General features: G+C 41.0%; 1 protein-coding gene across 1 annotated transcript in view; it reads left to right on the top strand.

Moving 5' to 3' along the window:
* LOC111154257 (rotatin) overlaps positions 1-12,393 on the top strand; it is a 163,209-nt gene that overhangs the window by 37,531 nt on the left and 113,285 nt on the right. Inside the window, exons 15-19 of the mRNA XM_022513760.1 lie at positions 3,723-3,848; positions 4,373-4,489; positions 5,493-5,632; positions 8,627-8,798; positions 10,365-10,464. Of these exons, the coding sequence (XP_022369468.1) occupies positions 3,723-3,848; positions 4,373-4,489; positions 5,493-5,632; positions 8,627-8,798; positions 10,365-10,464 (655 nt within the window). The remainder of the gene's footprint in view (positions 1-3,722; positions 3,849-4,372; positions 4,490-5,492; positions 5,633-8,626; positions 8,799-10,364; positions 10,465-12,393) is intronic.

The raw sequence follows: 12,393 nt of genomic DNA on the forward strand, positions 1-12,393 counted from the left end.
GATGGAAGCATTGTAAGAAAATCTTGATTTCTACCATGTATTCAAAAGTCATTTCTGGGTGCTTTCGTGGCTCAGTTGGTTAAGCATGGGCATAAAAATACCATCTGAATCGCTGCTTTTATTTATTTTGGGTGTATATATATCCAGAAGTAGGATTACTGGATTGCATGGTAGTTCTATTATTAATGTTTTGAGGAACTGCCATGCTGTTTTCCATAGTGGCTGCATCATTTCATGTCCCCACCAGTAGTACATGAGATTTCCAGTTTCTCTACATGCTCCCCAACAGTTGTTATTTTCTGTTTTAATAACAGCCACCCCAGTCTCATCATGTTTGCTTTTAATTTACTCATTAAGTTTAAATTTCACTTATTCCATTTTTATGACGATGCTTCTTCTTTGCTTCTTTTTTAACTTCTTTTTTTCTATAATAATCTTTCATTTTCTTCTTTTGCTTCTTTGGAAATTGTGAACATACTGATTTTATAATTTATTTAGATTATTATTTAGAATGCTTTCATCTTTTTTTTTTTTAATTTTTTTTTTTAAAGATTTTATCCATTTACTTGACAGACAAATCACAAGTAGGCAGAGAGGCAGGCAGAGAGAGAGGAGGGAGCAGGCTCCCTGCTGATCAGAGAGCCCCATCTGGGGCTCGATCCCAGGACCCTGAGATCATGACCTGAGCTGAGGCAGAGGCTTAACCCACTGAGCCACCCAGGCGCCCCAAGAATGCTTTCATTTATTATGGCTATTGAATCTCATATGTTGTTCATTTCAGCAGGTGATATGATTTTTAATTGTAAGGTTTTCTTTGGCAGGTGGTTTGTACTTTGGGAATCTCATATTCTGTAGACAGTGGTTTTATATCTACTTCTGCCTTGTTTACAGGGATTTGACAGAATTGATAGGTGCTGTAGGCTGGGAGGAGTTTATTAGGGAGATATATTTTCATTTAAATATGTCTAAATGCTCATCAAAAGAACCAGCTGAGAGGGAAAGAGGGTGGCAAGTGCCTAATTAAGAGAAGCTAGTGCCTTTGAAAGTTGAAGGCATTGGGATCTAGAATATTGATGGCTGATTGAGCATAAGTGGGCTTAGGTATAGCAGCAAGTGGAAGGTACTTCCTTCTATTGATTTTTTATTTTTTTTGAGACTGAAAGTAAGTGCCATGTTCAGTGTATTTGAAATAACTGGTGTGAGTAGAAGTTTGATAAGATCAAATAGCAGGATTTGGGGGTCGTATTGAGGGTTCGGTTGATTGTTTTTATAATCTTAATAGTGAAACTAATCTACTTTGCATGATTGGCTAGCAGTTTGTGGTTTTGGAGAATGTGAGCATTTGGATCCATCAAGGGTTGTGGTTTTTCCTTAATGATGGGAGGGAAGGCCTTTGGTGAAAGTGAGCTGAGTGGTTGAAGTGAGAGCCCGCAGAATCAAAGGAGGTAAAAGCTAGAGGGGAGGAAGTAGTTCGGACTGGAGGTCAGAGAAGTATATTGTGAGGTGTTAAGCAGGTAGAAACCTGTATTTATGATTTTAGAGGAGATCTAAGTGGAAGCTAAGTTGAAGTGTTCCTGAGTTATAGGACAGATAATGGTTATTGAGATGAGGAGGTCAAGAAGCTGAGATCTGCATGTGTGGGATAGTCCTTGCCCTCAGAAATTTAGAATAGTGGAATTGGTTTTGATATTCAGATCCTTGAAGTGGACTTTAAAGAATTCCTTGGAATGGCTTGCCAACCATTATGAAGCTTTGGATTTTATTCTAAGTACAGTGAGAAGCTATGAATGATTTTAGGCAGGGAAATGATTTGATCTATTTACCTTTTTAAAAAGATCATTCTTCCTTTCGTGTGAGGAATCAGTTGCCAGGGGTCAAGAGTGGAAGCCAAAAGACCAGTTCCACTGTAGTAGCCCCGCTGAGATGGATCATGTGGTGGAGATGAAGGGAAAAAAGGAATTCAGGATGTATTAAGGACATAGAGCTGGTTGGTCTGCTGATAACGGGAGTAAGATATAGAAAGTGGTCAAAGAAGAGTTCTGGGGTTTGGGATTTAGCAGTTGGATTGATGGTGATGTCCTAAGTATCAGATTGTGGATTGGATAGAACTCTTGAACCTGTTAAGTTTGAGATGCCTTTTTACATCTAAGTGGAGATTCTAAGTAGAGGGTGGAATATAATAATAGTGACAACAACAACAATAATGCCAGTTATAATGATGGTGATGATGGTGGTAATAATAGTGATAACGACTAATATTTATACTATGCACCAAGTACTTTTCTAAATGTGTTATGTCATCTAATCATTATTAGATGAAAAGACCAATGTAGGTAAGCTGATAAATTTAGTGATGAGAAAAGAAAAGTGTTTTCAGGGTTAGGTATTATTCCCATTGTATGGATTAGTAAACTGAAGGTCAGAGAGTTCAAGTTGTTGTTGTTGTTGTTTTTTAAGATTTTATTTATTTGTTTGAGAGGAGAGAGAAAGTGTGCACACAAGCCGTGGAAGGGACACACAGGAGAGAGGGAGAATCTCAAGCAGACTCCACATGAGCACAGAGTCCACTGCAGGGCTCAGTCTCATGACCCCGAGAGCATGACCTCTGCAGAAATTAAGAATTGGTCGCTTAACTGACTGAGCTACTCAAGTGCCCTGAGTTGAAGGATTTTGAGGAGCAACTTTTTTTTTTAAAGATATTATTTATTTATTTATGTATTTGAGAGAGGGAGGGAGAGGGAGAGAGCCTGCCCAAGTGTGGAGGAGAGGCAGAGGGAAAGGAGAGAGAATCCCAAGCAGACTCTCCACTGAGCGGGGAGCCGGATGCTGGCCTCAGTCTCATGACCCCGAGATCATGACCTGAGTGGCAGTCAGGTGTGGATGGATGCTCAGCAGACTACACCCCAAGTGCCAGAGCTCTTATTAAACCATAGGCCAAGGCTATGCTCTTTCAAAAGGTTAGACTATACACTTACTGTCTAGCATGATTAAAATCTAAAGAGAAAAAATATGTAGTAATGTGTGTGTGTGTGTGTGTGTGTGTGTGTGTGTGTGTGTGTGTAACTTTTTGACCTCTGATTTACTATTTGTGGTTAGGAAGTAGTATTTTGCAGAGTGAAAAAAAATCCATTTCTGAGAGTCATTGTTGATTTTGTATTGTGTTTTAAGTTCTGTTAATATTTCAGGTAGCTTTTATCCCCTTCTTAAGCGGTCTTTAAGAGAATACTGTTCTCTAGCTCAAATTGAGAAAAGACTTTGTGATGAGTTGGAGAGATGGCACGGAGGTAGTACTTGTATTCAGGTGCATGGCTGCATTGATGATCAGTGTCCTACAGATATGTTGTCCTTCCCTTCCTGTAAAACTTCAGGTCGATTTTTATTTGAATTTAGTTTTTCTTTCTCAAACTTCAGTAAGCAAAACGCAAAAACCCTAAGATAAGTTTATTGTGTTTTTTTAAATGTTTATCATTATGAACAACCTCAAGAGATTATGATTGTTTCAGAAGTTTGGTTATTTAATTTATCAAAACTCTGCTTGTTGGCAGAAAGTAACATAACACATATCTCATGTAGACTCAAAAGGCGAGAGAAATTTTTTTCATCCTCTATCAGTTAAAAGTTTTAGTGAAGTGAAAAGTTAAATTAGAATTAAATTGTGAACAGAAGAAAGAGGAATTCTTTGGAACAATTAGCGTCACTGATTTTTAAAAACTATTTTACAGGAATGTTTAGGTGTCCATAATGTCACTAAACCTGTGTCTTCACTTTGTAATGGAATTCATTTTCTACTTCACCCGAAAGTTTTGTATGAAATCTCTGCATTTGGCATTCAAGAGCCCAAAAATGAGGTATGGCTTAAGAGTAAATGCAAAAGACCAGTGTATTTATTAGATACTCAGTTAAATCAAGATGCTATTCTAATATAATTAGATAGTATGATGGGAAGTTGAAAAGAGACTTGCTTTTGATTCATGGATTCGGTTGAGATTTTATTTACATAAGGAGAAATGTGAAGGAAAATGCGAGAGTCAAGATATGAGCACGTACTTGTTCTTAAAGAATTTGGATGCTCTCTTACGTTTTCCATGTGAGATACGAGCTGTACAGTATTATAGCCAGCAGGTTATTTCACGGGAATTTTTATTTAATGCAAAAATATGCCTTTAAGGTTAAAAACAAAGGAAATCCTTAGGGAGGGAGACTAGCTGAGAAGAGAAGGTGAGACGAAGCTACAGAACACGAGCACTTGAGGGAAGAGACAGTGGTCTGGTGCGTGTCCCGCGCGTGTCCCGCGCTGACGCAGTGTTACAGGCACGCAGGGGGCTTGAGCAGGGCCTCACTGTCGGATTCCACCATCCGTGTTGTTGAACAGGTGAACGCTGCCGCCAGGGCCATCCTGCTTTATCTGCTGCAGGGACGACTGATGATGACAGCGGTGACCTGGAACAAGTTCATTGAATCTCTCTGCCCTGTCATTCCAGTGCTGCAGGTACTCTGGGCCAGGCCCCGTTTCCCATCCCATTTTTCTTGGGCGAGTGTGACGGGTTGAAACACGTGCAGACGGCAGAGCTGTCATGCGAGAGAAATGAGACGCTGTGCAGGCTCTGTGGAGCGGGGCGGGGAGTGGGTGGCTATCTTGCTGCTGGCAGAAGGTTCAGTCAGCAGAGCTACTTTGTCTGTGTGCACTTTATGGATCTGGGTGGGAGGTTAAGGAGTGGGGTGCAAGGATTTGGCACTGACTGTGAAAAATAAACTCAGCCTTCTGTAAAGGCTTTTAGGCAAAGCTAATGGTGCTTTTAAAGCAGATGTTACGTAACTAAACTTGCCTGTGAATTGCATCCATGTATGTAGGCGATCGGAGTGCTACTTTGATTCACAGGTTCTGGGAAGCAGGCTTCACCAGCAGTGATTCTGGGCGCTGAAGAGGAGTGAGGGCGTTCAGGCCAGTCCCCTGCCTCCACCTCTTTCCCGTGGGCACAGGTCTAAAGATCTGGGAAGCACCTCATCTAGGGGAGGTGCCACTGCTAGAATCTCGGAAAATAGAAAAATCAGCAAGCATCAAGAGAGTTGGCATATTTTCCTGAAGTTGTTCAATATTATTATTATTATTTGTTAAAGATTTTATTTATTTGACAGAGAGACAGCGAGAGTGGGAACACAAGCAGGGGGAGTGGGAGAGGGAGATGCAGGCTTTTCGCAGAGCTGGGAGCCCGACTCGGGGCTCGATCCCAGGACCCTGGATCATGACCTGAGCCAAAGGCAGCCGCTTAAGGACTGAGCTACCCAGGCGCCCCCCCCAGTGTTATTTTTTTAATAAAACTTTATATAGGCTTCTTACCTGACATAGGTTATTTTGACAAGTGACTATTCACCCAAATTGAAAGAAATTTAGGAGTTGCTCGACAGGCTAAAAGAATTCTTACTTTGAAGTTAAAAAGTTCAGCAATATGTATAAAACAACGAGTAATTTCTCTTTTTCTGGAATCTGTTAGGGCTATGCTGACACAGAAGATCCTTTGGGTAACTCCATTCTCCTCCTGAGCAAAGGGAGTCCTGAGGCGGGTGAAGGAGCTCTCCCCTGTACCACCCGACTGAAGTCCCTGCTGCGGCTCCTGCTCGTCAGAAAGCCGTCGTAAGTAGAGTGGGATCTGCTGCGTGTGCAGGATTTGTGGGCGCATTCTCAGAAAGTGGAGTAATTCCATCATTTCCAAGTACAGTAGAACTGAAGGAGGTAAAGGAAAGTGACTCTCCATTGTAAGGCAGAGAGAGGAAACCCGTGTGTGAAACGGAACAGACACGGGGATGGAAGTTTGGGTGCCTTCCTGATACCTTCCTTGGTGGCCAGCCTCGGGGCTAGGTCAGCGTGCCTTCTCCTGGTGCTGGCACTCGGAGTGCTGCTCGCTGGCGCTGCGGGCGGGTTACAAAGCCACGGGGATGGGTAGATCGTGTCTTTTCTCTTTAGAAATCGGTAGTCTTCTCTTCTGAACATTTGTTCTGAAAGTTAGTAAGTGTTCGTAAAACTGTAATGGCCCGGTTGACCATATACCGGAGTGAGCAGCATTTTCTCTTGCTTAGTTTGTCCTCCTACTTGGGAAACTAGAAAAGTGTTCTTTTCGCCACCATTAGTGTAAGTGTCATTTAAACTAAAAGAAAAGAAGAAAAATGTATTGCCTCTCTCCCTCTCTGTCAGGGCGACGTGGATCTTCTCTGTTGCTCTCTTTAGGGAACAGTGGTCATTTTTTCCCTCACCGAGAAGAGAGCAAGCTTAGTCACAATGGATGAGCAGTGATGATGGGCAAGAGGCGGTTGCAGAGGCTGGGAGGAGCAGGCGTCCTTTCGACAGTGGATAACTTTGCTTTAATCAGACCTTACCTCAGGATAATACAGCGGCTTATTTATAAACACATGATCAGGCTGAACAATAAGGAAGTAGATGGACATCATCTAAAACACTGAGTGAATGGAGGGAGGAAGGTCAAGAGAAGAGACTACGATAGCAGCGCGGAGAGTGAGGTTTCCCAGCAGGCGCAGCGCTGCAGGCCGCAGGGGCAGGTGGAGTTACGGTGTCTGCCGCTCGGGAGTGGCCTCCACACGACGGGCAGTGTCTGTAGTAACGAGCCAGGCTAGTATTCTTCACCCGCATATTGGTGATGCAACACAATAGAAGCATAGTTTCTGTTCACCTTTGGGGGCCATAGTCTCCAGGTGAACAAAGACATACCCATCAGGTAGGCCCTTTCAAGACTTAGAGATCCCCTCCCAGGAGCCCAGGGCGAGGCCCAGAGCACCCTTCCAGTAAGGTCATTTTCTCACAACGAACTCGCAACAGTTTGAGTCACATACTCGTTCTCGTCTGAGTCATTGTGCCCTATCCCACCAGACCGTAAACTCTGTGTAGGCAAGGACCCTGTCCATTGCCGATCTTGATGTCATTAGAACTTCGTAGATACCTTGGACGTAAATGTGCTCAAACATAACATGTTGAAAGAAATAAATGGTGAGAATGAGTGGACTCTGTTGCCCCACACTAAACCTAAAACGTGCTGAATTTCTCTCCTAGACGAGACGCATGAGTACACGCTTTATCTACTCCACTCTGGCCTTTGTGCTGGGGGCTCACAGCCCCAGAGTTGAATGTAGATGGCCCTGGCTTGAAATAAAAGGAGCAAAGTAAAGCTTTCTGTAGGTGTGTAGCTATTCTCACAGCAAGTGGTAGAGGGAGAACGTTTGTCTGACTTTTCACACCACATCTTGGAGTAAATATCAGTACTCTGAAGAGGACATCTGTTAATAAAACCACTGTAAATTTCTCTTAGATTTGGGAAGTGTTTATTGGATGTCACCTGTGTGCCTTACGAGCCATGGGAGGCTGTGGGAAATTAACAGCACTTGTGTGGACACAGCCCTGGCTGTATGGAATTGGGCTTGTAATTGGAGGAGAAATGTTACTGGTTATACTTTATTATTGGTTGTAATAAAGCAAGATTGGCATTATGCCACCCAGACTTCAGGGTGACAGGACCACACACAGCAAGGTGACCCAGCCTTGGCTGCGGTAGGGAGGACTCTAGAGAGTAAAGTTTCCTAGAGAGTTGAGTAGGAGGTGGGAGATAGCAGGTTTTAACTGTCGTCTTAGAAATGATACTTAAAACCTGGAACTTGGGTTATCACTTAGAATTTTCCCAGTTTTTATGTCATTCAAGAACCTGTCAGAGTAGCAGTAGATATCCGGTTGTCTCACCGTCTCCCAACTCCATGCCCTTTGTCCACTTAATGGTTTTCATTTTTCCATTTCATCGTTTAATGGCATGCAACATTTAATCTTTTTGTTTTTTTAAGGTTTTATTTATTTATTTGACAGAGAGAGACACAGTGAGAGAGGGAACACAAGAAGGGGGAGTGGGAGAGGGAGAGGGGGAAGCAGGCTTCCCGTGGAGCAGGGAGCCTGATGTGGTGCTCGATCCCAGGACCCTGGGATCATGACCTGAGCCGAAGGCAGAGGCTTTAACCCACTGAGCCACCCAGGAGCCCCAACATTTAATCTTTTCTTGAAATTTCTCATCTCCTATTCAACCGACTTTAATCCTAATCCATTCCAGATAAAATGGGATTTTGATGGGAGTCACAAGAATTTGCATTTTTTTATTTGAGAAGAATCTGTATGACCCCTAATAGAAGAACATTTTCACACATTGTTGTGACATTACATTTTAGTTATTAATATGATTATTCTCCTGGAGGTTTGACCTAATGTTTGTACTCTGTTCATGAGTCTGGTAATTTTTTATTTTTAGCTAGATTGCTAGGCTTCGAGTCAGGAATTATGGATGTAATTTGCAGGTTTTATTAGTTTATTGCCGTTGACTGTGATATTGACCATGGACTATGAAGTTGATCGTCTCAGTGAGTCTGTCTCTTCATTTGTAACTTGATTATTCTTTATTTCTGAAAAGTAATTGTAGTTATACACTATTTTAGTAGAAAAACAAAGTACCTTTGTTAATAATGTCAATATAAACATGGTAAATTATTGTGTTGATATACAATAATGCTTCGTGATTATAGACTTTTAAAATATAGACATTGTGTATTGCAAAATGTTGACTGAAACACTTTGTTTCTTTAGGGTCCGCTCACTAGCATTAAAGCTTTTAGCGTGTCATCTCGCGAGGGAAGAAGGGGCTGACACAAAGCGGCCTTCATTAGATGCCAGAGTTCTCTCCAGAGTTACTCATTTATTTATCGTGAAAAAGCCTATTGAACTCAAATTGGATGACAGAAGAGAACTGGTTATTAAGGTGACTATAACTGTCAGGTTTATTATTTCCTGCTTACTTGATGCATTTGTGTATCACATGTTTTATGTTACATTCTTCAGTTTGTGTACGCATCTGAGAGGAAGAGAAGTGGTTATTCATGGCTCGTTTGAAATTGTGTTCTGGCTTTGTCTGGCTTCTGGATAGATTTATTTATTGAATAAATATTTCTTGGGTGCCTACTGCATGCCAGGCATTATGTCCCTTTCATTTAATATATACACTGGAAATGCAGATTAATTTGAATAGCATCTTAAATATAAGATAAGGTTAACTTAGTGGAAAGAAATTCTGTGGTGACTTTTAAAACAAATATACTGACATAAAAACTCTTGGAAATTCTTCTTGTTCTTATGTTGGAAATAGCCTATAGGGAAGAAGGAAAAAGTTCCTATGATTAAAGTTATCAGCTTCTTCATTATGAGAGGCAAAAAATAATACAGGTGGAAAGGCGCTTTCTCTTAAATGTTACAGTGGTTCTGGGATTTTGTCAGTAATCTCTTTTCTAAGTCTTTGGCTCCTTATATACCTCCAGAGGCATATCATCCATTTCCCTATCTTTAGTCAGGACTGTACCCAAATCATCCTGGACCAACGGAGGATCCGATAAAGAAAGCTATCCGTTACCTTCATTGATTCATTTCTACGCTTTATAGCTTCTCTCGTGACTTCCAGGGTATAGTCTATCAGTTTTAATTGAAGTTTAGACCAACCCCCAAAGCCTGCAGTGGTATTGTATAGCCCCAGGTAATACGATGGATTATCTAAATGTTTTTCTAACCTAAGTGTTCAGGGCCACATGACAGCCCCAGCAGGAGGATGGGAGAACCTTCCCCTGACTATATGTCGGGTCCTGCTGGGGACTTCCTGAGTACTGCCCGCTGGTAGTTGCTCCTGTGGCTTGGGTGTGATGTGGAGGAAGGTGGGGAGTAGGGGTTCCGGCACTGTCTTTGTGAGTCCATGTTAGGGCCAAAAGACAGGTGCGGGAAAGGAGTGTTGTCTTTGTCCTTTTCCTGTTTCCCTTCACTGTTGGGTTTGCCACCTCAGACCTGTCCTGGTATGAAGTGACAGGGACTGGTATTGGGAGTGGCTCTGTGGGAGTGCCAGGCAGCAAGTCCTAGCATGTGCTGCCTGGCCTCTGAAGAGGGAAGAACGGCAGAGGGCCCGGGGATTCTAGCTGGTGGCTTCTGGGAGCCGTGGAGAAATCCGGAGTCACATGTCTGGGGTTGCTATTCTTAGGTAACTACCTGTAGAGATGTTATGTAGCTTGGATGTTTTCTGTGACGTTCTTAAGGTGCTGATGGGTTATGAATGACTTCCTGGCAAAAATATACCTTAAAAAGAAAGGCATATTTGACATGATGGCTCTTTGTTTTAGATCTAAGTTTTCCCTGACCTAGCACATCATTGCTGCAAATATACATGTAAATATATGTATGTAAGTGGACTTTGGAGCTTTTGTTCTTATGGTATGAATTATAAAATTTTATTGAACATTTGGAAGTAGATGAAAGCAATTTCTTTTTTTTTTTTCTTTCTGGTTTTCAGTTGGAGACTGTTGAAAAGGTATATGAAATCTTTACCTCAGATGATATCGATCTTGTTTTGAGAAAGTCAGCTGCAGAACAGTTAGCTGTGATTATGCAAGGTAATGTCTTTTAAGAAAAATGATTGCTGTACTGCTGGTAATTGGATTTTAGATAGCTGTGTGCAGTAGTATCAGGAGTTGCAAACTGCAGTTTTGGGGGCCAGATACAGGCTATAGCCTGTTTTTTTTTTTTTTTTTTAATAGTCCTTAAGAATGGTTTTTAACATTTTTATTTATTTAAATTTTTAAAAAAGATTTTATTTATTTGAGAGACTGTGAGAGCATAAGTAGGGGGAAGGGCAGATGGAGAGGGAGAGGGAGGCTCCCTGCTGAGCAGGGATTTTGGCATGGGCTGGATCCCAGGACCCCTGGATCATGACCCGAGCCAAAGGCAGACACTTAACTGACTGAACCACCCAGGTGCCCTGGTTTTAACATTTTTAAAGAATTATTAAAAAAAAGAAACATAGAGAATATGTAACAAAGATGATTTGTGACCAGCAAAATCTACCATATTTTCTATCTAGTTCTTTTCAGAAAATGTATGCTGACCCCAGTCGAGATTACCATAATTTAACCTGTAGAATGTCATTTGATAGAATTATCTTCCTTCTAAAGTAGTGATATAATTCTAATAGTGAACTGGGGTTCCCTTCTCAATTTACGTAGTACACACGATATTATCAGTTCGTTCCAGCTTGGGTAAAGAAATCAATCAGACAGTACTTTGTGGGTAGATAAAATAAAAACAGTGCACTGTAACTTTGTATTTTCTTTAAAGGTTTATTTAAAAAAAAAAACAACTAGTAAAATATATTGGTAACTTTATTTGCAATGTTGTTATTCTACAGGCTTCCATTCTTTGGGTTTTCTATTTTTCCCCATATGTGATGTATGTAATTTATTTTTAATATTTGAGAGAAATGATAATTTTGTACTTACATAAGAAGATTCTAACCTGGAACATGGAATGTACTTAATGTTCCTGCCCTGACATTTGTGGAAACTGGGGTGAGAAGAGTGATTTGAAAAAACATATCTAACGTATTTGTGGCTTTAATAATGGTACAGACTGTAGAAAATAAGGCTCTAGAAAATGTAGAAAGTCATGGCTAAGAAAATCTTAAAACTCTTGTAATGAGGATTCTTCCAGTATTGTTAATTACAAAAATAAAGCTTATAATTTTGGTGTACACTGTATTGGCAGGTAGTGGAAACTTTTTTTTAGTGGCAGCCAAAGGTATTTCTAGTCATAGCTACAAATTCAGTATCAGTATGTGTATTTTTTTTATTAACATATAATGTATTATTTGTCTCAGGGGTACGGGTCTGTGAATTATCAGTCTTACACAATTCTCATTGTATATATGTATATTCTCAGTGAGAGTTATAGGAGAATAAATTAAGAAAATTTGTCTGTGAGAATTTGAATACTTACAACTAATCTATAAGCAACTAGACATTTTGTTGCTAGTAATATCTCCAGTATGTGTGTGTGCATGTATGTCTTACTATATTCGGGCTACACTAATAGAATACCACAGACTGGGTACCTTATGAAAAATGGAAATTTATTTCTCACAGTTCTGGGGGTTGGGAGTCCAAGATCAAGGTGACCGCAGATCCAGTGTCTGGGGAGAGCCAGCTGCTTGGTTCATAGACAGCCAACTTTTCCCTGTGTCCTCATAGGGAGAAGAGGCTTCTTTTACAAGGACAGTAATCCCATGCTTCAGGGCTCCACTGTCCTGACCTAATCACCTCCGAAAGGCCCCACCTCCTCGTATCATCTCACTGGAGATTAGGTTTCAGCAAATGAATTTTGGGGGAACATAAACAGTCCATAGCAGTGAATATACACACACACACGCGCGCGCCCCCTCTCTCTCTCTCTCTCTCTCTCTCTCACACATACACATAAACACACAGTCATGTATATATGCTTACTTAAAAAGGTCATATTTTTCAGAAATACATGGAGTATGTTATAGT

Source organism: Enhydra lutris, unplaced genomic scaffold, assembly GCF_002288905.1.
Source record: "Enhydra lutris kenyoni isolate GAN:26980312 unplaced genomic scaffold, ASM228890v2 scaffoldscaffold36, whole genome shotgun sequence".
NCBI classification, from domain to species: Eukaryota; Metazoa; Chordata; class Mammalia; order Carnivora; family Mustelidae; genus Enhydra; species Enhydra lutris.